Source organism: Pinus tabuliformis, chromosome 6, assembly GCF_031772625.1.
Source record: "Pinus tabuliformis cultivar Carrire ecotype Pingquan chromosome 6, CPIR1, whole genome shotgun sequence".
NCBI classification, from domain to species: Eukaryota; Viridiplantae; Streptophyta; class Pinopsida; order Pinales; family Pinaceae; genus Pinus; species Pinus tabuliformis.
Genome location: NC_142292.1, coordinates 174,073,677 through 174,099,494, shown reverse-complemented (window position 1 = coordinate 174,099,494; position 25,818 = coordinate 174,073,677). Strand labels below are relative to the sequence as shown.

Sequence of the window (25,818 nt, the reverse complement as noted above, 5' to 3'; positions counted from 1 at the left end):
ATTTTGAATGTTCTTTCAAAGTAGTTTCACATTCAAATTTCACAAATAGTACTCGTGTATGAGAGAAACCACCACAGAAATTCCTGTCTGATAGAAACCAATGCATATGGGTTATTAATATTACCTTTGTTTAGCAAGAGGGGATTCAATTCATTACTAAATTTATGCCCAAGTTTTACTACTTCAAATGGGAGTCAGAAGTTTGGATCTAAGATGCTACCTTAGCTTTGATAAGCGTTCCATATCCTAGTTTTACTATAGTTAAAGAAGAATCTGTAGACTGTTGAATGGAAACAACTTTAGATTTAGACAATGCGAATCTTTATGCAGAAATCAATCGAGAGCCAAATTAATGAAATGGCGATACCTTTATGTGTTCAACAGACAACATACCCACAAGAATACCCAGGCAGGCTTGATAGCCACAGTTATCAACTGTACAAGATTTTAGGAATTTCGTTGGTGGCAGGTATGTGTTAGTTTTATGCTTCAATCATGTTATCAAAAATATAGCTTCATCGCTCTACTGGATTACACAGTATTATAGAGTGTGTATGATATCTAGAACTGGATTACACAGTGTTATAGAGTGAGTATTCTTTCGCTTGAATGATCTGTAATGGAACGTTTTTATGCCCTCCCAGTTATTTTAACTTCTTTTTCATAATATTTTTGATCATTGTTGAAAATTAATACTCTGAACAGACTCATCACAAATATTATTTAACTGATCACTTATCAAAATCTTGTGAGGTTTCTTATGTAGCCCGTGAATTATTTTGATTTTAACCAAGGAAGACTCGCTTATTATGTTTGATAACAAAGGCATTAGCAATGGGTTCTACAACAACCCACTTCCCTTTTCTAAGTACTTGCAAACCGCTGACATCGCCTTGCATTAGAACAATGATGCCACCTGTGTCTGGATGGCTTCTTAAAGCAAGGGTAACATCTGGGTTTGGGCATGGTGGATAGTAATTTACAATTAACCACTGTCGATGTTCCCCAAAAATATTATTCAAGTAATCAGAATGGAGTCCTAGAGCTTCAGAAATTGCAGCCAGCAGCCTTAAACACAGTGCCCTCACCTCCACAACGTACTTGCCTGCAATTTCCCTGTAACAAAAGCTTCAATATTATATTAAGCCAAACGAGTTATGATTGATGCTTTAACGGTTGACACAAGGTTTAATGGCTACCTATAGGCTGCAGGTTTTTTAGGCCAAGAGTCAATGACTTCGTGTAATGGAAAACAAGGGTGTCTCAGATAGTCCCTCCAGTTAAGGACTTCATCTTTGTGACTATTGAAGCTTGTAGCAAGCTGAGCCAGTCGCTTTGGATCCTCTGAATAGAGGCATGCACGATCTTCCATCGGCATTTCGAAGAATTCTTTGGCGATTCCCATCATATTTTTCATCACCCTCTCTGGTACCCCGTGGTTCATCATATTTGAACAGAATTTTTTTTAAGAATTAAAGTTCATAATTGAGATTTTGGAAGTCTATTTAGAGATATTATGAGATTCAAAATTCAAAACCTCATGAATCCAATCCCTTCCGCAAAAAAAATCATAACTTGGGACATTGGAGATTGAAGGTTGTACCTGGAAAAAGCCATCCTCCTGACATGCACGTTGGATTTGTTGTATGACAGTGGTTCTGCTAGGGCCATCCAGGTGTTTCAGATCCACCAGTGGAATGCTCTCGCAGAAAGATACCCAAGACATGTTGGGTTGCTCCTGGGGATGCAAAATATATTTGTTCTGCACCTCAACATTGTTTATTCCATTGCACAATAGTTTCGCAACACCATTAGCATTGGTCTCAGTGTGAAGATCCAGTTTAGAGGACATGCATCTTTCTTTCTTCTTGATGTTATTGCGAATACAATCTTTTTTCCATACGGATGTTGCACGACTTCTAATCGAAGTTAGAAATTTCAAGTTCGCATTGCAGAAATTGCAATTTGTAGAGCCCCGAATGGAAACAGAGGCTATACGTAGGGTCAACCAATTGTTTTTACCATGGAAACATTGACAGTTGCAACAGAAAATTTCCCGGATGAAAACAATATTGCAAAGGGAGGCTTTGGACTGTATACAAGGTATTAGCGCTTACTTTATAATATCATTTATTCTGATAGTCTAGCAGGTAAGCTGTTCATTGTACAAGCTTTATGTAAACCAATTTCAAAGTTAAAATAAATCCTCAGACATAGCTGGAATTTTCAAAGAAAGTTTTAACAAGCCATAATATATTACAAGCAACAATCATCGCAACTAGCATTTCCCCCAAGAGTACACAACGAAAGGCACTTGAGCATTCTTGAAATATTTGAAGAGTACAAAAAGTTCTTGTGCAAAATGTGCAAGAGTATATAACGGAAAAAACTGTCTTAGCATATAAAAATAGCTCTGTAATGGAGTTGAACTAAGATAGCTTAGCCAACTCCACCGATGAAAACCTCTACATAGTACCCAAATCACATATAGAGAGATGCGATAATGCTATTCTAAGCCCCAAATACAAATCAGAATTAAATGTTGGAACTCAAGAGCAAACTCCAATGATACAAAACTAATTGAATCCACCAATCCCGAAATATGCAAAAGCATCTTAACAAAGCTATTCAAAAGCATCATCATCGTCATCTGGAAGGGGTTGGGCCGCAACTGCTACAAGTTCTGCCTCATACCTGACAACATAAAAGATTGTAAGCCAAAGTTTCAATCTTTTAGAAATGGAACAAATTATTTCAATAAAGTTAACAAAAAATAATAAGAAAATAACATTCTACTTACTGCTGCTGGGTTGCAAGGTCTATCTGAACCTCAGGAGGAGCAAGATCAGGTGACTCCACAAAATGAAGGTTTGGATCCCTATAAAAATAACACATTATAGAATCAACACAAATTTTTTAATATAACATTCATGTTAGGGAGCATCAAAAACTAGATTAAAGGCTCACCCTGAGAGCTTCCGTGCCAAGTACAGGAATGGATTCTCAAAGTTGTAGTTACTTTTTGTAGATATCTCATAGTACTGAACATTCTACTTTCTATGAAAAGTAACTTTCTTAGCTTTCACTTGCCTATTCTTCACATAAACCTTGTTTCCACAAAGAACAATAGGAATGTTCTCACACACCCTGAAATTCACAAAGATATTTAGCTAATCGGTTCAGGCAGTTGTGCCACCACACAATTAAGGAACCTTCATTTCTACTTAGAGATCCAACCCCTCTGCAAAAGAGATACCTGCAAAGATCTTTGTGCCACGTTGGGACATTCTTGTAAGTCAATCGTGCAGTAATATCAAACATGATAACTTCACATTGCCCATGAATACTGCAACAAACAAAATCCCAATCAATAAATAAGAAGGAAACAAATAAATAGAAGTGGAAAAACACGGAACCCTCGCTAATTCAATCAGGAAAATGCCAACAGAAATAGGAAAAGCAAACCAGTATTGATCAAAACAACCAATAACAGAGTCTGTCTATAAATTCAAAATTAAACTAAATTAAAATTCAAATAAATATAAGTGGAAAAATATAGAACCCTCGCCAATTCAACGAGGAAAATGCCAACAGAAGCAGGAAAAGCAAACCAGTATTGATAAAAAAAACCAATAACACAGTCTGTCTATAAATTCAAAATTAAATTAAATTAAAATTCAAAATAAAGAGACATAAACTAGTAAAATAGAGTGCTGATAAAAAGGAACCAAAAAAGGGCTCATAGTTGCTCCATTTTCATTGATATTGAGGTTAAAAGGTGTTGCTACTGAGCCCACACTATGTACATATCAACACGGGAATATAGAATTGATAAGTCAAAAGTTCTCTTGGGATCGATCCAAGTTTAAATCCATGTAGGACCTTTCTAAACAAAAAGTTGAAAAGGCATCCCAAAAGCTCAAGTGTACGGTGCTCCAATCAATAGGTGTTTACTACACCTATAGAGGATGACAAAAAACACTACTTTCGTAAAGTCCCAAGAGACCTGATTTCAAGTGAAAATCAAAATCAGTTTGGAAAAATACAGAAATGGGAAAATAATCAAACTAATTATTGACGTACCTTAACCACATTTTTTCATTAAACCTTACTTGACTGAGCTATAAAGTTGGGTCAGCATTTCATCCTTGGCTTTCTCAACTTGACAAAGCACCACAGCTTGCAAATCATCAAATCATCAATTCAAGTATCATGGACTGAATAAACACTGAGATTCTGTATGGTTGTATTGTGTGCTCATCCACATGGATGTCTTACTTTGGGAACATTTGCAACAAGACTATTCAGAACAGCTTCCACATAATCACGGACTTCTTGAGCCATCATTCTGAGCTCCTCCTCCGGATCTACAGGCCTTCTTACCATGGTTTCCTGGATTATAAACAAGAAAATCAAACTGAGGTTGAATATTAAGTTGGGAAATAATTTTTCTATTCTCATCATTGTATATGGTCATGGTCTCCTAGGCTAAAATGTGTATTGATTCTTAAATTATTTAATAGCAAACATTTTGATTATGTACATGTGAAACTTACGATGGAACTTTATGTGCTTCATTGCCTATATGCAAGTGTTTCAATACAAGCTATAGTTGTTCACGATTATACTTTGGGTTACATAAAGTAGTCTTGGCTTCTGGCCAGCTAAATATTGCCTACCCTCTACCTTATAACTATTTAAGTTTTAACAGTGGAAATAGTTTGTCTTGAAGATCGAAGAAAACTCAAAGGATGTTAGTCCTAGCTGAAAGCAAAGACTAGCAAGCTATTTTCATTTTCTGCTAAATAGTTCTCTACCAGAGAAACCAAATTTTTTGGTTACCTGTAATTATTCATAAGTTGAACAATTGTCCAACAACGCAATGCCTACTTATCTGCAATATAATTGTCCAGCAGAAAATAATGTGACTAGCATGCATTTGAATGCAGTTTACTAATTTTTTAACCTTAAACAGACATGTGAGTACTCGATAGTAAATCAAGACAATTCCATATAACATAATGTAATTCAGTTAATGAAGGCTTCCCACCAGATAATTCCATCATTATGTTAGTGGCTATAATATATACAATGTACAGTTGAGGAGGAACTTCTAGTTATGGATATATAACAGTGAACTCAACTCAGCTTGCATTTTATTTGTCTCAAACAACCTATGAAAGGTTTGTTGTAGTATAAAGGGTGCATCTTTATCCAATGCTTTAATTGTCTTTGCAGGTTGACATTGTAATGGGCCAAAGGTTTATGACTCTATCTTCCAGCAAGAATTGGCAAGCAAATGAATTTCACCAATGGCTCCAACATAGAACCAAATTTCAGTAATGGAAAACTAGTGCCTTTCTTGCTAGGAATATCCTAAGAATGGTCCCTTCATGTAGGGGATTTCCCAGCGACATCCAATGAGCCGTTCCCACAAAACTGGAGATGCATCAAATGATATTTGTGGCATTCCTGTTCTCATCACCATTCCATAGAAAACAGGTAAAAAACATAGGAGAACAGGGATGCCTCAAATATCATTTGAGAATCAAAGTCTATAGAAGGATGTCTCTAGAGGGGCTCAGTACTCTGTTACATTGTTAATTCCAAGGATATGTAATTATTCAGCTTCAACTTCAGAAGGCTTATTATAGTGTAACTGTCAGGTAATTTGTCAGAATTACGCCCAAGTTTTACTACTTCAAATGGGAGTCAGAAGTTTGGATTTAAGATGCTACCTTAGCTTTGATAAGCGTTCCATCTCCCAGTTTTACTATAGTTAAATAAGAATCTGTAGACTGTTGAATGGAAACAACTTTAGCATTAAATCTGATCGTTCCTAGAGCCAATCCTTTTGCAAGGGTATCCAGAAGCATACTCCTTTGCACCCATCGAACTTCATGATTTTCGCTAATAGACAGGAAAAGTACTTAGTATTACAAAGCATGCGAAAAAAAAGATGACCAAAATAGTTAATGGGATAGAAAGTACATCATGTCACAAATCACAGCATATCTATTTCATGCCCTGCAAAAACTTGTAAACTCAACCACTGAGATAAAATAATGAAAGTAAACAACATTTTGAACTGTAAAAAATAGAAGGAACGAAGGCCAAGTACTATGTAATCCACACAGTCCACCAAGTGAAAAGGCTAGCTGGCCTTGAGCTGCATCTGTGAATCCAGGAATATCAGTCACTATCCTGAGTGGGATCACCAATACAAAAACAAAAATTATTATTTATTCAACTTATTGACCATTATCTTAAAACAACTGTAAATAACCTAGTAGAATACAACATAGTTCCATTTAATCTAACATAAGAATGTACAAATCTATCTAATCCGTAAGAATATCAGTTCCATTTAGTCTAACCTAAAGATAGTATAAATCTATCTAAACCTCGAAAATATCACACCTCAATGCTTAAAAGTCAGTATTTAAAAAAACTGACAAAAAGATCTCGGTTTAGGAGTTTATCACCTTAGGTAAAAACAACTAAAAAAGTAAAACAATTAAAAAAACTAAAAAAGTAAAACAAAACAAATTAACCTCACAAGCTAGAAGAGACTAATCTTAACTAAACCTTAAACCAAAAAATTTTAGACCTAAAATGATTCATCTTAACTTCATGTTATCTTTAAGATGATGAGAAAAAAAAATTACTAAAACAAAAAATATTAACCTAGTAAACTAGAATACATTAATCTTCATCAAACCTATTAAAAAAGCATCTTAATCTCAAAGAATATATCGACTTAACCAAAAGACAGGAGAAAATAAATAAATAAACCATCTTAACCTAATACACTATGATAGAATTTTCTTAACCATTAAAGTCCACAAAAATCCATGATGTATTAAAGCCATCCATGATGTATTAAAGCGAAATGAAAATTAGAGTAGATCCAACTGAACTACGATCTATCCATCAACCAGCAACGAACCTCAAAGAGATACCAAATTATAAGAAAAACTATGAATAAACTCCCATTACCAATACCAACCAGCATTATATCCATCTTTATCAATCTATTTTTAAGCTGGGTGCAAAGTTCACTGACATACCAAATTTAAAGAACTACCATAAATAATAGATCCATTTTCACTAGATCTATTTTGGTTAACTAGAATAAAATAATAACTGTGTGCAAACCTCATATTCAAAAATTTGAATCTATTATTCTCTAGTACCAATTATATGGTATGTTGACAAGACAAAAACTGTTATTTTGATGTTTTAAAAGTGAATATATGATCACTAGGTTTTTGAAAATACTCAAAATATTTATTAAATAATACTTGATTGTCCAAAGACTATTATTTCGAACTGAATATTTATTAGATAGTGTTTCCCAGGCCAAAAAAAAAGATGTCTTAACCTTGGATATGGATCTATTAAGTTATTAACTCTAGTTGCAGACCTGAATGTTTTAACCTTGAATCTATTAGCTCTTGCTGAAAAGAAACTCTTTATTAGATAATATTGATTTTAAATTTGAATCAACAGACTCAATGAGCTAACAAAATGTTTCTTAGATAGTGTTACAGTCCAGAAGCAAACAACCTTGAATCTATTAGGGCTGGCCACGAATCTCAATGTTTTACCCTTGAACCTATGAACTCCATGTGCAAACTTGAATATTTATTACATAGTGTTTGACATGCAAAGACATTAAGGTATTAGCATCCTACTTTACTTTTAATCCTTTGTAGTAGCATAGCTTCTGGTGCCTATGTTAGTGTTACAACAGTACAACTGTGCATTATACAGCTGGGGATGACTAGGACAGTGTATTGGCCCATATAAAAATACTAAATAGTATGGTGTGGCAAATATGCAATGAAGTGGTGATAGTACAAATGCAAAAGGAGGAAGAGGAAGTGCTGGCAACTCTATGTGAGGATGGGAATGACTCAGCTTCTATATATGTGCCATTTTGTGGCAGCACTGAGTACATTGAATATGGAAAAAGGCAGTGAGTTCATTGAATATGGACAATGTCACAACACGATCTAAACCGGTGCCATTGTTTAGACACCATCAAGTTATAATTGAATGTGAGCACTACCAAATAAAATCAGACCTATCTAGTCTAATATGCATTAGAAACTTTGATAAGATTGCAGAGGCTGTGAAGCTCAAGCATGCATATTAGAATACTAAAACTGGAGATATGAACTCTGCAACCTCGATGTGCATATCAGGCCTGGTAATAATAACCAAATATTATTACCATTAGAGTGTATCTCTTTCAATTTTTTGCAGTGTATTGTCTTTTTAGTGTATTTTCTGTATAAATTGAAGAGAGCAGAAGGGTAGGAATTTATTATACCAGTGAATCCGTTCCTGCATGTTTGTATAAATTGAAGAAAGGAGAAGGAAAGGAATTTATTATACCAGTGAACCCATTCCCGCATGTTGGGTTCACTTGGACTAGGAGCATCTGGGTCTGTCATTACCTGATCAAATGTAAATGCATGCATTCATAGAAGACCCATAACAAATTTATATGTAAATACTCATTTTATGAAACCAGAGGTGCTGGAATTAAATTATTGATGAAATGGGTACCAGAGTATAGAGACTCTCGTCGAAGTGTCGACCCGCTATTTGCACATTGGGGCGGTCAACAGTAGCAGTGGGCTTGATCTCGCAGCCATTGGTGACCTGCTTGGATCCATAGTAGACAGCCATGTCCATTGAAGGCACGAACATTTCAATAACATCGCCTATCACTCTTCCTACTACCAGGGGATCTGTTGAACGAGCCATTGCAGCAAAGATGAATCCCAATTTTGCTTTCTAATTTCCTTCCTTCTCCTTTCTCACCTCCTTCAAATTCACGGTCGAAGTCGATTCAAGTTAAGTGGCGAATGTAGCGGAGGTGTCTTATGGCATGTAAATAAATTGAATGAATTTGCAAGGGAATAAGAATCATACTCAATACAAGCAGGTTGAGTTATGTTGTTCCGGCAAGCGCAGGCGCAAGTAGGGCATGGTGTTATAGTATCATTATAGAACGATGATAAGGAGACACAGCATGTTGAACTTTTCTGAGCCAGGAACTGAGAATATATGCATGTTACATTCCATGTCACTGCACAAGGACAAGGGAAATTCAAATATAAGACTTAGCTAGCTCAGAGTGAAAGACATGACATTCACAAATATATAAATTATGAGGGATTATAATAGTGTATTACTCAGAACTTGAGTGGTTTTGTGGCGATATGGACTAAAGAATAGGCTGGGTTTAACAATCTTAGCAGGGCCACAAGTATAACTCGGTCCTGGAACCTTCAAAGTGAAATTCTTTGGCAATTTGACAGTTTTGTTAGTGGTCCCTGAATTGCCCACACTAACTTGGAAGGATGCGATGGAATTTGGAGGATCCTGAGCCCAAGATGCCAATGCTCCACCTTTGCAGCAATTAGTAAATTGCTGATTGTATGGCACACCTGGTAAGAGATCAACAACGGTGGGGTCCTTCTTGCAACAGTGTGGAACACCTGCTTTCCATTTGGAGCAATCTCCTTGCTCTGTTGTCTGGCCACCAACCACAGCCCAGATGACCTCTTTTTTGCCCAGTGCCAACCCAAATTCCATCCTGGGGGGCTTGGTATATGGTGGTACTACTAAAAATTGTGCATGGTCATGGCCAACTACAAAGGGAAGTTCATTAGACTCAGCAAAGAGTAAAATAATTTCTAGCATGAAGATTTTCAGGGAATGTTTAGTAAATTGTACCAATGTTTCTAGTGAATACTTACTTAATTTCAGGGACATAAAGCTAATTAAAAATGAGTGAAGGATTTACTCAAAATATCGAACATACCAATCAATACAACACAATTTATTAGAAATTTTCTTCAATATCAAAATAAGCTCTACCTGACTTGAAGGTTTTACAAATTTGTCATCATGTCAAGCTTTGAGAATTTAACTTGTAGGCTACTAGGAATGAAATTCAGAAAAGATCAACATCTATTTCAGGAAAATGAGGAAAGGGAATTGTAATTCAATACCTATTTGATGAAAGGGCATTAATTGCAACATATCCATCTGCAGTCCAAGACACAATATCCCATTTGATCGTTATGTTACTATTTGGATCCAGTGGATCATAAGCACCTGTAAAGCACACAATGTCGATAAATTTTAAGTTAATATTGTATTCATATCCTTGATAAGGATGGAAAAGTTTAAGAATGGAAATTGATCTTAAAACTTAAATTTTTTCCAAATTTTATGGTAAAAATAAGTTTATATTATAAATCTTGGTGTGTTATAGAAAACAAACGGCAAAATTTAACCCCTGAATTGAAACATCACCTGCAGGTGAAAATGCAATAGCCAAGATAGTTAATGCTAAGAGAAACCCAATTGCATTCCTGATCAACATATGGAAATTCTGCATGCAACTTCTTCCCTCTGAAGACTTTAACTCTCTTCTCTCCATGATGCCTTTGATATTATTAATTAATGAATCAGGCAGAAACCCCAGAGGAAGAGTTCAACAACCCTTCTGACTAGCTACAGCTCCACAAATGCAATGGGAATGGGAATGGAGAAAACATTAGTTTATGATGAAGAACCAATAACTGAAGTGTATAAACCTGCAGGCCTGTAATGGTTGGTTGCTTCATTATTCAAACGGAGTAGTGAAAGTGGAGAAGAATAGTGCTTGCCAAAATCCAGGGAAGAAGAACAGCAACAACAACTGGCAGACTAAAGAAACTATTAACTCTGAGGCCAAGAGTGACATAAAAGAATGGGAAAAAGCAGTAAAAATATCCAAAGAAACGATTAACTCTGAGGCCAAGAGTGACATAAAAGAATTGGAAAAAGAAGTAAAAATATTTTCAAGAGTGACATAAAAGAATGGAAAAAGCAGTCACACTTCAAAACAAAAATGCATTTTCCTTATTTTCACTCAGAGTTGTTGTCTCTGTATCAAAACTGGGCTCTAAAATATGCCCATACCCAATCTGCAACTTGACCTTGCACACATTGAATCTACGGCCAAATCAATACTTTATAAGGCATCTAAGATTGATTTCTATTTTTCGTAAATAAATCTGAATACCCTTTCATGCTGTATATACAAGATCTGTGTGATAAAGTTGTGGTAGCTGAATAGATGTGGTGGATCTGGATTGGGGCACTCTACATATTTTAACCCCTTCTCTATTGACATTACTAGTTTATACTTGTGCGATTTTCCTCACCTGTCCAGTGTTATTGGCCACAATATTATTGGCATGATTTATGTCTTCCTTTGAGTGCTACGGGTCCAGAATAGTGGAAATTGAGGCACCTATTAACCAATATTACAAGCCTGTATCTTTTGAGACCTAATGATTCAACACCAGAAACTATTCCATAGTAAACTTGCTTTCACAATCCTCGATCCAAAATTGGTGTGATTTACACATGAATTGGAGTTTAGCTACAATGTGATCAAAGCAGTTTCTTTTTGGCATCATATTTATCCATATTCTAATCTATCGCCAGGAAATTCATCCAAATTGCTGACTATCACCCAAAGAATCAGCGATGTCAATCAAAACAATTAGGACATTGTCGTGGAGTTAGCTTCCTCAATAGTAAGAGCACCATAATCTTTTCTTCATGAAAGGTGTGCGTAAGCTTCCACAAATAATAATGCAACGACTATGAATGCAAGAATGCTCGCATTCAGGGTTCAGAATCTGAAGCTAGATACGGTTGCATATTAACATGAAAAATAGTAGGTAAAGGATATGCCATTGTTTTTCCAGAGCCTGTATCAACAATACTAATCAAATTTCATTCTTTGAAAGCCATGGGCTGCAAATACTATTCCATTGTAAGGATATCAACACCCATAGCACATGTGTCGTTCATTGTTTTCTTTATCTCTTTATCAGATTCTTCAAGACCCAACATTATGGAAGATTTGGTCACCATTTCTCCCTTGAATCCCTTCACATTCTTCAATATAAGTAATCTCTGGTCATACCCTCATCAACATATCTACATTGATGAATTTGAGCAACAATGGCCCTCCAACCTTACAGTTGTCAACATCTTGATGTCGGATTAGCTAAAAACTTGCACACCTTTCAGGATCACGATGAATAAGCTGGGTTATTTCTGGTTGACCACATGGATTTACAGCTTCCTGTCCTCCTTGAGTTGTAACAGCTGTATGTTGAAACCACAAGCTGTTAGCGGAGGGGAGTAATGGTTGTAAGTGGTTTTTATGAAGGGGCCTCTACTGTTTACCATGTAGTGTTGTTTACTAAATACTAATCAGTACAGATAGGTGTCCATGAGGTAAGTATACTAATTTTCTTTTAAAGGGTCCATCATAAGATGTAGTAGGGTTGAATTTATGGGTTTATATTTTAAGAAATACCCTAGTATTTAGAAACCTTAATCTTAAGTATTTTTTCCCTATGATTTGATTTCTAGGGCATGGGATAAACTCTAGAATGACATAAAGGGAAAAGAGTATGATCTAGGTTTTGAATTTAAGAAACCCTAAAAAGGCCTCTTGATTACATAAAAACCCTAGAAAAGTAACTTGACATCATGTTTTGGAATAATATATTGCTTGGGTTACTTGTTAAAATAATATTGTATGTACAAGAAGAAAAAAACGGATGGGGTGATCCATTTGAAGGCATGATGTAGTTCTTCGTAACACCTCATAAATCATGGAGTCGTTGTGCAAAATCTTTATTAAATATATGCCCTAGATTTCTCAACAAATAACATAATCAAACTCACACAAATAAATGGTTGAATCTTACATTTTTCATAACATTAGATGTATATGGGGGCATTAATGATCCTTGCATGCCAACATTGGTTGTATTGAGGGGCATAAATGAATCCTACATGCCAACAAAATGCACGCTTAGTAAAAACACAAATATTAATAAATATATATATATAGTGAAATAAGTTAACTAAATGCACAAAAATATTGATCAAGTTTTACCACTATCATTACCTTAGATGTATTATAAGGTGTTATAGGGGTTGGAATGACTTTAGTGATTGCCTGCATTCCACAAACATAAATTAGCATAATATAATAAGGAATATAAGATAATTGAACATATAAAAGACAATATTCAAGCTTACCTCATGCATCATCATAGCAGCGTCTTTCCCTCGTGCATTTGTTAACATTTCCATAAAAGTAGTGAATATCATTGAATCCCCCATAGTAGCATCAGTAACACCCATGGGTACATTCTTAAGAAATCATATAATAACATAAAAATAAGAAAACCTTGATCAAAAAACCGATAAGAAAATAGAATCGGTAACACCAAATATATATGTCTTTCAAGTAAAACCTTAAATGTTCAAATTACTTGATGTTCATTACAATTAAAAACTCAATACTTAACTTGTAAAGAAAAATTATATTGCAGTGAATCCTTATAACCATCTTAAAGTAAACATAGTGATCGAAAAATGTCATCCTCACAAGTAAAACATTAAACATTCAAATTACTTAATGTTCATTACAATTAAAAACTCCTATGTCTAACTTGTAAAGAAAAATTATATTGTAGTGAATCCTTAAAACTATATTAAAGTATACATAGTGTTCATAAAATGTCATTCTCGGATGAAATCTCCTCATCTAATGGCATATATACCCCATCATTAATAGACCCTAAATCCACAAATAAATTAATACCATCATTTTCATAGTCTTCATCACCTTCAACTACAGATAAATTAAAATCAATGAATTCATCATCTTCATGGATTTGATGCCCATGTGGTTGCTCATGTCCTTCAGAAACTTCAATAAACTCGTCTTGGTCTTCATCTTGGTGATATGCATCATTGACAATAAATTATTCATCATCTCCATCTTGGCCAGCTATGTCTTCAGGGGGGACTTCTACATCTTCAATTAAATCATGGTCCTCTACATCTTGAACAAATGTTACTCTTCGTCCTCTTGGATCATAATCAATCACAAATGACCAACCAGGTTGTTCTAAATTTGGAATGAGAAAATTTTGGTCACATTGACTTGGAAACACATAAGGTTCAGAAGTGGCTTGAAACCTAGATGTATTGATCATGTGGAATCCATTATCATGGAGCAAGATAGTTTTTTCTTGTCCCACTTCAATAAGCTTGTACCATTCAACACGAAAAATAACTTTCTTGAGAGACATAAAATCAAGCTCAATAATGTCCTCCAAGGATATGAAATCTAACAAAAAATTTCTTAAATATATGCAATCTATTAATATATATCACCTCCCCATTTATGGATCCTTTAATGAAATTCAATTGTTGTTGTGTTACTCTATTATTCCCTTTTGTTGCCTCGTGCTCAATATTGGCCTTTAGCCAATTCCACAAGCATCTCTCTAGCCACTTTCTTTTATGGCTTGCAGGCAATCCTCGAGTGGTGTTTTGACCATGTCTATTATATATATTGGCCCATGCATTTTCATCTTCTAATATCTTTTTTTTCAGCGTACTTCTCCATCCATTCCAACATAAAGTCAGAATTGTATGCAACATACAAATGTAATGCCTCCCACTCCTTCGCATCTACAATGAAATTTTTTTTCGTTCAATGAATTAATAATTATTTAAAGCCATGTAATATAAAACCTAAGATACAAATTAACTCCTAACATTTTTTTATACCTTTTATCTTATTTGAAGTCCCTTCTCCCTCTAATTTTTCTCCTTCAAATGATTGAGATTGGTTATAATTCCATAATCACGGAGCTTCAAGATGCAATTGAGGTAAGTACTCACTCAAATGAACCATGGCCTAGAAAAACATGTACCCCTCAACTATGGACCCTTCTGGTCGAGCCTTTTGCCTCACAAATTGTTTCAAGACCTTCATATATCTCTCCACGAGCCACATTGTTCAAATATGAATAGGACCACGCTGTTCAATCTCTTCTACTAGGTGTGCAAGGTAGTGCTCTTGAGAATTAAAGAAGCTTGGAGGGAAGCACATTTGAATATCACACATCAAAAGTGAAACATTCCTCTTCCAATACTTCAAGTCATCCTGATGTATCTCTTTAGATGAGACCCACCTACAAGTATTACAATAAAGACTTGTTATTTATTCTGAACTAAAAGTAGAAACAAATATAAAGGCATAACCAATATTTCACTTCAAATGATAAGAGTAATGGAAGAGTATGCATGATGGATTGAAAAATACCTCAGATATTTACATAATTTGTAAATAGTCAAAGTGACTTTGTGGTCAAAAGTACTTGGCATTGCTGCAGGCAACACATACTGCATGACCATTAAAAAATAACCATGTTCAAATATGCATGAACTAATTTCATCACTATACTAGCATGTCTATTAACAAATAACCATGTTAAAATATGCATGAACTGATATTATCACTAAGATATACAATTTTATAATTAAGTTTCCAACAAATATAACATGTGACAACGTTACCTTTATCCAATTGTGCCAATCATGTGTTTTTAGGCCTGAGAACTCTGATCCATCTCTTGTGAATAAGTTTTTTAATGTTGCACCAAAGCCAGAAGGAAATCTTATGCTTTTCATAGTAGAAATGATGTTTTATTTCTCATTTGATGTAAATGTCCATCGAGCATGAACATATGAGTTTTCTTCGTGCAACCACATGTTCGGCATGATATTGGAAACTCGAAGGTCCTTTCTTAACTTTATTTGTGCTTCAATGTTATTTCCATTTAGATGTTTCCACAAGCACTCTGCCACATTTTTCCCGATGTGCATAGTATCAAATAGGTGGGCTATTGGCAAGCTCTCATAATATTCTAATTTGTAGAAAATAGAGAGTCTTTTCATTCCTAGGGGAAAGCCTGTCCCTTCTTTTTTGTCATACATCGCTTTCCACCTAGCAGGGTTCATCTTTATTGGCTTCCTCATTTCCACTTCCTTTCCATTGAACATATCTTTATCACGCACTCGATAGCGATAATTTTGTGGTAAGAATTGTCGATACTCATCATAGACAGTTTTATTGAGATCCCTTGACTGCCTATGCAACAATTTTGGCCCACATGATGGACAACCATGTTTCCCCTTTGTTTGTAGTCCTAAAATAAGATTGGAACCCATATTTAGTAAATGCTAAAATAAACATAATAATTATAATTATAAATGTAATTTATATTATATTACCACAACAAATAGAGAGCCCCGGGGCATCATGAATTGTCCAGATAAGAATCGCATGAAATAGGAAGTTTCTATAATTGATAGGTCTTGATACATCAAACATATTTACACCATCCAATAATTCACGAAGCTCATCAATGAGGGGCTCCATGTATACATCCATATCCTTTACCTGATATTTCCCTAAGTGAACAAAGAGTTATTTATTAGGATTAACTGAATTGAAATATTTTTATATAATCTTCAAGAAAACATTGCATTCACATGTTCTAGTACCTGGTATGATAAGAATTAACATTGCATGTTCCTTTTTCATTGCCATCAAAGGGGGGATATTTTTGTTTATAATTAACACTGGCCAAACAGAATACGTTGTTCTAAGATCTCCAAAAGGATTTATGCCATCCATTGCTAGAGAAATTCTTGCATTCCTTGGCTCATTTATGAAATGTGGCCATTTTACCTCAATATCTTTCCAATATTTACTATCCGCAACCATATGCATGACACCATCTTGGCTACTCCCTTGTGCATGATGATCCATATAGTTTGCCAACTCCTTGCATTTGAACATTCTCTCAAACCTTGGCTTTAGTGGAATGTGTCGTAATACTTTATAAGGACCCTTCTTGGATAATTGATCTTGACGATACCTATTTGTGTGACACTTTGGACATGTAATTACAACATGGAAACATTACCATTGCTTTGCATATTAGCAACGCAAATGTCTTGTAAAGGATCTGGATCACTTGCACGCACAATAACAATACTATTCGCGTATGATAAGATCACTAGTACTGCAACTGCTAACGCCGGAAAGGATTCCATGGCTATAACTCACTATTTTTCTTTTCTTCTATTCGAAAATAAATAGAGATGGACTGAATTTGATTATGAATGGAGAGCGTTGCTCCCTTTTATAACTATGGTAAATGACCCGGCGTTGCAGGTCCACCCACCGAATCCCCTCTGCCGCATACGACTGTGTCAGAGTTCTGGTTAGTTAGAGTCTAGACTCTATAGTTATGTTTTGTGAAATATATATATATATATATGTCTGTCGGGAGGATATGGTCAGTTGCGTATTCTCTTTCGACATTCAAAAATAGAAAATGTCTACCTTTATCTAATTTGTTTTAGATTGTCTTTTAAAAATGAAAATGTTTGGTTTCATATAACGTGTTTTACTTTTTCAAACTAAAAAAAGTGTACAATCATCCGGAGTTTGTTTTAGATTGTCTTTTAAGAATGAAAAAGTCTGCTTTCATATAACATGTTTTACTTTTTCAAACTAAAAAAATTGTACAGTGATCGGGAGTTTGATACAGTTTGGAAGTTAATATTTAATCACAAAAAATAATTAATTGATAATGGTGTTCAATATATATATATAAAGAGTAAGATTCTATTGCTTAACAAAATCAAAGTTTCGGTGCATAGTTCTACTATCTACTACCATTACTAGTATTTTTTAGAGCAATTTATTGAATGTGAAACTATATAGTTTTGCCCATCTCCTAATAGAGTTATAGAGAAATATGCCGAATGGGAAATTATATAATTTTTCCCATTTGCCAATAGAGTTATAGAGAAACCTGCCTATTGGGAAACTATATAATTTTGACCATCTGTCAATAGAGTTTTTTCTCTAAAACTACAAAAATTGTAAAATCTGCATTGGAGTGTTTATGGAGTCATCATACCACAAAAGAATATCAACCAAAATTTAACAATTATGAATCAAAAGAAGTTATATCAACCAACATATAACAATTATGAATCATAAGAAGTGATACCAACCAACATTTAACAATTATGAATCAGAAGATGTGACACGTGTTCAATCTCTCGCACTAGATCCTATAGGGGTAGACGTTGTGCTAGTGCATGGAATATGACACTCAATTTGAGCAATGAAAGTGTCCATCCTCTCCACATAGAACCACAAGTTCCACTATTCTCTTTTCACATCATCAAGGCTAGCAAAAACATTGTACCTATCATCTCGTTTTTCCATAAGAATACTTCCTATCAAGGTTTCCTTTTTCCAATAACAACTAATGAAAAAATACTACTCTTTTAAGTGTGGCTAGTGTCCGAAATCCACTGCCCACATTCCACCACTAGCTCTGAATCTGAGAAGAAATGTGTTTCTCTAGCTGCTGTTGGGCACCAAATTGGCCTATCTTTTCCCCTGCATTTCCACTCCTCTTTTCATCCCTTTTGTATTCGTTTGCATATATTTACTGTGTAAAACTATGAGGTAATTCCCCCTTTTATCGTCTCTTGGGATATTTAATTAATGGAGTAGAGTCATGAGGGTTTTACCTATGCGAACCACTAAGACATGTTATGACCGCCGATTATGGAGCGCAGGTGTTGACCGCACGGCATATTGCAGCAGTTCCGTGATTCACAGCAGCTTATCGACCACAACGAAACAACATAATTGATTTGTAGCTGTTCCCAACCCATTTTTGTATATGTATATTTTGTGAATATATATACATATCTATATCGGGAGGATATGGCCAGTTGCGTATTTCCTTCCACATTCAAAAATAAAAAAAGTCTACCTTTATCTAATATGTTTTAGATTGTCTTTTAAGAATGAAAAAGTTTGATTTCATATAACATGTTTTACTTTTTCAAACTAAAAAAATTGTACAATGATCCAGAGTTGGATACCGTTTGAAAGTTAATATTTAATCACACAAAATAATTAATTGATAATGGTGTTTATTATATATATATATATATAAAGTAAGATTGTATAGCTTAACAAAATCAAAGTATTCGTACATGGTTTTTAGAGCAACTTTACGAATGGGAAACTATATAATTTTATTCATCTCCTAATAGAGTTATAGAGCAACCTACCTATTGGGAAACTATATAATTTGACCATCTGCCAATAGAGTTATTACTCTAAAATTGAAAAAATTGTAACATGTGCACTACAGTGTCTATGGAGTCATCATACCATAAAAAACTATCAACCAACATTTGATAATTATGAATCAAAGAAGTGATATCAACCAACATTTAACAATTATGAATCAAAGAAGTGATATCAACCAACATTTAACAATTATGAATCACAAGACGTGATATCAACCAACATTTAACAATTATGAATAAGAAGAAGTGACACTTGTCTCATCTCTCACACTAGATCCTAGAGGCTCAAACGTTGTGCCAGTGCATAGAATATGACACTCATTTTGAGGAAGGAAAGTATCCATCCTCTCCACATAGAACCACAAGTTCTGCTATTCTATTTTCACATCATGAAGGCTACCAAAAACATTATACCTATCATCCTATTTTTCCATAAGAATACTTCCTATCAAGGTTTTCATTTTCGAATAAATAAATAATGAAAAGATACTACTATTTTCAGCCTGGCTAGTATCCGAAATCCACTACCCACATTCCTCCACTAGCTCTGAATATGAGAAGAAATTTCTTTCTCTAGATGCCATGGTCTCAAGGTTTTGAAATTTACTCCAAATATCAAGAGGAACATACAAGTGAAATGACTCATCAACCTCTTGGGCTTACTGTGGGCTCGATTATGGTCCTAGGGGCCTCATCCTCCCCATCCTCCCCTTCTTCTCCTCATGCACTGACGTTGCATGGGGCTTGTCTCATAATGCAAATGAAAATCAAACTATGTTTGACCAAGATACATAACACCACGAACAAAGCATTGGTGCTCAAGCACTAGCACTCAAGCACTAGCTAGACACAAAAAATAGAGCTCCAAAGAGGTCCAACACAACTCTTAGCATGAATAAGCCAACATTCAAGGACAACTAAACAAGATTTAAAAGATTTAGAGATAATTTCTTATTATGTGCTTAATATTATTTATTTTGCAGAATATTGAGAGATTATTGAGTAAATTCTGAAGTTCTTTAGAATGAGAGAATTTAGGGCCTTGCTTTGATGGACAAATAAATGAATAGGATGTTATGAAATTATTGAACAAACTTTGGAGCTCCACTAAATCTCAGGATTGAGAAAATCTAGGGATGTGTTCCTTGCTACAGGAGAAGCCAAAACTCAAAATTTAATGAAGATTCCTATTGTTGGGGACCAAATCCACATTTTGAGGGATTTTCGAGGGGAAAGTTGTCTCCTTTCAAAGAGGATGCTTCCCCATCAACTTGTATAAGTACCAATTCATATATGCTATTAAATTAGTTGGTAATGATGTTGATCATTTATGCTATTAAATTATTTTGAGTTGTTGACATGTTTGGCATTATCTTTTAAGATAGAAAAAAAATCTAATTCTATGTAATATTTTTCACATTGTTATTTAAAAATGGGAAAAAGAAAACATACAATGCTTTCGGGTATAATAATATTTCTAAGTTTTCATGCATAATTATTTTATTTTTTATCTATACAATTTAATTATTTAATAGATGCTAAAAGGTTAATAAATCAGAGAGTTTTTTTTTCCTTATCTTGTCGGTGTGGGAGGGTTCAAGGGTAAGGGAATCAAGTGGGATGGGTAACTAGGTGGCATGGTGATGGAGTGGGGAGGAAGATATATATATATATATATATATATATATATATATATATATATATACATATTGATTTGTCAAAGAGATTGCCCATGGGGCTTTCGATTGACGGTGAATGGGTGCACTGTTAAGACACTCCTTGTGATAGGTCACTGGTTCTAATCCCCCGTGGGTGCTTACCTACCAAAAAGGGAAAAGAATTATCAAAGAGATACAATAATAATAATGCCTTGTGTAACACCCCCTAGTATCCCAACTGAGGCAATGCCACCGCTTCTGACTTTGATACCATAATCACAATATAAAAACATATAGAATGACAAGATAGTAAAATAACATGATAGATAATACATAAAACATGTAGATGACAAGTTTCAAGCACTTATCTATGAAATTCGTTGACTAGCTATATGACTTAGACATACCATCCAACCATATACTATGTTACTCGTGCTCTCTTAGCTTTCAATCACCGTCGAGTTAGGGACATTACTCCATGATGGTAATGCCTGCTAAAGCCAGGTACATCTCCACAACGAGATACAAATAAGGCCAAGGTACCAAACCATAACAACCTCTAACCAATAATCTCATATGCCCCATTTGCCCCGCACTCAATTAATGCACCCCCTTCTTTTCACTAACAGTCAATCGGGCGATACCACTACCTCCAGGGTGACCAAATTGGTCGACCATGTATTTCCCAGACCGTGTGGCTTCCAAGAGTTCCTACTACCTTTATGAGTCTCTAATTACCCTCCAGGCCCTCACATATAGACACTTGTCCCCACTTAGCCACATCCAATTGAATAGGAGAACCTCCATTTTGTAGGAATGATACCCCTTACTTTTACATTTTTTAATGATATACTATAATATTATAATGTATCAAAGCACTTTTATGATCATGGAGTCCTAGCGCCCCATACAATTTTTGTACCTCGGTCTACAACCATGGTGGTATTATGTTAATCCCATTGTATTTACATAATATGTATACTAGGCTCATTGAGCTTTTACCACATAGTCTATGTAGCCTAATCACATGGGAACTTTGGTCTTACAATGTATCAATACAATGGCCCACTCACCTAAAAAATTATAGATAAGCAAGCACACAGGCCTCAATGGAAATTAGTGATGGGCTTCCCAATTCGGTGCAAAATAAAGCCTATCTAACCTTTCCTAGGCACATAAAGGCTATATTAAATCTATCATTTTACACTTAATATTGTTCTCTTAGCTTTAATAAGTTTGTAGGAAGGTTGAGAGATAATTGCTTATCATGTGCCTAATATTAATTAACTTGTAGAATATTGAGAGAATATTGAGCGAATTTTGAAGATACGTAGAATGAGAGAATTTCGGAACTTTCTTTGATGGAACAACAAATGAATAGGATATTATACAATTATTGAACAAATTTTGCAGCTCCATTGTTTGAGAAAATCTAGGGATGTATTCCCTGCTACAAGAGAAATCAAAACTCAGTATTTAAAGAAGATTCCTATTGTTGAGGACTAGATCCAAATTTTGAGGGATTTTGGAGGGGAAAGATGCCTCCTTTCAAGGGGGATGCTTCCCCATCAAATTGTATAAGTACCAATTCAAATTAGCTCCTAGGGGCATGAAATGTTTTGCCTTGTGAAGAAAAATTGTTATTTAGCAATTCTACTTTCATTTATAGCAGGCATGTACTTGATTTGATCTGAGTAATGAAGTTTGGTTTCATTTCCAACTTCTGAGGCTTGGTTTCCCTCATAGGAATTTGAGTATCCTTGGGATTAGCCATCGTAGGAGCCTCAGGTTCTTACTATACAATTTATTTATCTGCTTTGCATTTCTTAGTCACTTACATATCTTATTCTTGCATTTCGTATTTTTGCATTTAGTATTCATGTTTCATTTGTTGTAGGTTAAATTAGTTAAATGATCGAAATAATTTGATTTTTAGGTCATACATATAGTTAAAATTATGAAGCATCCTTATAACAACTCTACAAATTCATATTCATCATTGAGTTACTTGGATTAGTTTACTAGTTTATAATTATGAAATTTCTAGTTTGAGTAATAAAGTTTTGTTGAATTTTAGCACATGTTAATGAACCTATTTTGAGTTTATTCCACTTATGTTGAATTTTAAAAACATTCAAATTAATCAAAAAAATTCACCCCATAGCATTTTCACTATATTAGGTGAGTAATTTTAGTATTTAGATCAACTTACTACTTCATTCTTCTGAAATTTCCGGTTTTTAGTTGTAAATTTCTGCTAAATTTTAGCACATGCTAATGAAGATCTTTCATGTTGGTTCCACATAGATTTAATCCTAAAAAAATTAAAATTAATATAAAAAATTCCCGCAACATTTTCATTTTATTAGCTTAGGAATTTGGCAGGTTAACTCGAGAAATAAGCTTGGTAGAAGTTTCGTGTAGCATAATGGAGGTATCTTGCAACAATCTTGTAGTAACACAAATTTCCCTAAATTTCTTCTGGAATTACATCCAAAGGTTTTCCTTTATTTATCGTCACTCCATAATGTCTTTTAACCCTTTAATATGGATTTGAGAATGCCAGAGACTCCATAGGCACTTTGCTTTCATAGTTTGATCTGGATTCTCTCTGCTACTAGAATTAACCAAGATCTTTTAATTCTGTGACGTTAACAAAATTTCATGTGAAAGAGTATGAAAAACCGTATGTGCGTGGTTTAAAGAAGAGGAGAAATAATGACAACCATCAAATCAAAGAACACAAACAAGTTGATAATGAAGTTCACCAAGTGTGGGTTACGTCTATGGGCTAGATGTTAAGAGTGGGGAGGCTGCTTCATTAAATGTTGAAGAATGATGTTAAGTACATGGTACATTATTTGTCATTACAAGGGTAAACTCCGTCAAATAGAGTGGGATTTCCCTCCATGAGACGTTCTCCTATAAGAGCTCTCACTTATATGGGCCCTCCTTCAGCATGACAAGATAATAAATTCTCATATGACATGGCATACAAGTATCTTTCAACATAATGGTAACAAGGATCTCAACAACAAAATCATCATCTTAGCAAATCAAAAGAAAGACATAGCATCACTACATCATATACCTCCACTTCCGGGGATGGCATGAAAATGCAAATCTTAGTTACAAAAATAGACATCATCGTTGAATTTGCGGCACAAAATCATGTTAAACAACTATAAACTTGACCCCTTTCTAACACTGTCAAATCTGGACCCTCAGGAATCTCAAAGATTCTCCAAAGATTCCTTATTAATGACTCCCTGAAATCTTGCTGCTCAGATGACCATTCTGAGTCCACCATCTTGCTCCTTGTAAAATTTTGATAAAAATGACTATAAAGTTGGCATCATTCTACCTTTGTAAAAAATCAGCCTCCAAGGGAATGTTTTATATTCCTCAAGCTTCTGCAAAATGAATATTCTCAAAATGGTTGTGTCTTCAAAAACATGCCTTCTGAATTTCACTATTATTGGGTTCAGTGCCGCCTCTTCTGTCCCAGGTGAATGAATGTTTGGGTTTAAATATGTGTTTTTTCACAAACAATACAAAGACAAGCCACTTGGGCCATTGGTGGCGGGGTTAAGTTGGGCAAGGGAGGTCGGTGGTTCCAACCCTGCCCTCACTTGAAATTTCCTGTGGTTACATAATGATTTTGGTGTTTTACACAATTTGGTGGTAGAGGCGCATTTAGTTTGGTTTTGTTTTGATTAGGCTGCCATATTGGGCAGGCTAGCCACTGGTCGACGTGAGTTCAAACCCTGTCAAAGCATTGTATTCTGCCATGTTGTGCCGTTTGGTTGGGTGGGTCCGCCATTGGGTGGCCCATCCACCTTGTTTGACTATATCATATAAAAATTTCGTTGGGGGTGGCAGCACACCACCCCTTTTTTATGTTTTTTTCATTTTATTTAAACAATATGGTCAAAAGTTTCCCACCGAATTTTTAGGATCACTAGCAAAATTAAAGAGGCAAAATAATTCGCCCGTTCTAGCAGCTGTTGTAACATGACTAGTTTTGATAATTTAAATTTGCTTATATAATAGGTTTTAGTACTTTAGAAATAATAAATGTGTCTACAAGAGTAAAATGCGCCTTCAAAATGTAAATTTAAGTCTCATTAGTTGGTTGATTTAGTTAATCATGCATTTAAACATGATTAAATGATGTAATAAAGTAAATTCAAACATGGTTTACAAACAACCGCGAATGAATTTAAAAAAAAAAAAAGTGGTTTTTGTTTATAACATCCTCATGTACAAAAACCACTCTCATTTTTCTAACAGCTATTATGGTTTTGGAGATACAAATGCATCTTTGAAGGCATGTTTTCCAGAAATTTCATGTTTTAGTCACCTTTTTGCAGAGAATATGGTGGCTAAACAAAGATGAATCTTGGGAACCTGGAGGAGGGTTTTGTTCCTACAATTCTATTATACAAAAACCTATCTCCTTTTTGTAACAGAGGTTATGGTTTGGGATATTCAGATGAATCTTTCCAGGCATGTTTTCCAGAATTTTCCTTTTCTTAGTTAGTGTTTTCAAATGCAGTTTCCAAGTGGGGGAAACGAATTTTCAAAAATCAAAGGGTTTTTGTTGCTAACATCATCATTTATAAACACTTCTCTTAGTTTTCTAACATCTATTATGTTGGGAGACACAAAGGTATTACAGGACCCTATTTTTCAGAATTTCGGGAGGAAAGAGCTCAAAGACAGTTAGTGACTTGGAGGCCACATGATCAAATATGAGTTGCAATCAAATTTAAATTTCTCTTCTTTATCAAAAAAATCCTCAAGAATAGTACTATAACTCTTCAAATAGTTTTAGTTACCTTTATTTGTGTTCTATTTTTGTAATACAATTTTCTGATATTTGTAATAACTCTTGATATTTTTATCAAGATATTCTATGAGGAAATTGTATAAATACTTCATCAATTGAAGTAATATGGGTTGGATTTTGATGCAAAGGCTCTTAAAATATGTAATAGCTTCTCCTATAGAATTCTAATGAAAGCCTTCCAACTCCAGTTATGATAAAATTTTGTGATTCTTG

At 34.7% G+C, this 25,818-nt stretch overlaps 1 protein-coding gene, 1 long non-coding RNA gene and 2 pseudogenes across 2 annotated transcripts; all 4 read right to left on the bottom strand.

Moving 5' to 3' along the window:
• Positions 1–785: 785 nt before the first annotated feature.
• Positions 786–1,447, bottom strand: LOC149257989 (protein DMR6-LIKE OXYGENASE 1 pseudogene; annotated as a pseudogene).
• A 1,077-nt stretch (positions 1,448–2,524) lies between these two features.
• LOC149257988 (uncharacterized) lies at positions 2,525–3,025 on the bottom strand. Its single transcript, XR_016245994.1, has 3 exons — positions 2,968–3,025; positions 2,801–2,878; positions 2,525–2,694 (listed from the first exon to the last, which is right to left on the bottom strand). It is a non-coding gene; the product is annotated as an uncharacterized LOC149257988 (long non-coding RNA).
• Positions 3,026–3,050: 25 nt separating this feature from the next.
• Positions 3,051–8,778, bottom strand: LOC149257987 (protein MOTHER of FT and TFL1-like). The gene is made up of 5 exons (XM_089394957.1): positions 8,578–8,778; positions 8,404–8,465; positions 6,136–6,204; positions 3,257–3,346; positions 3,051–3,147 (listed from the first exon to the last, which is right to left on the bottom strand). Exons 1-5 carry the CDS (start codon positions 8,776–8,778, stop codon positions 3,051–3,053), a joined length of 519 nt encoding a protein of 172 aa, XP_089251083.1.
• Positions 8,779–8,846: 68 nt separating this feature from the next.
• On the bottom strand, positions 8,847–17,022 carry LOC149257986 (COBRA-like protein 1; annotated as a pseudogene).
• Between the last annotated feature and the right edge of the window lie 8,796 nt (positions 17,023–25,818).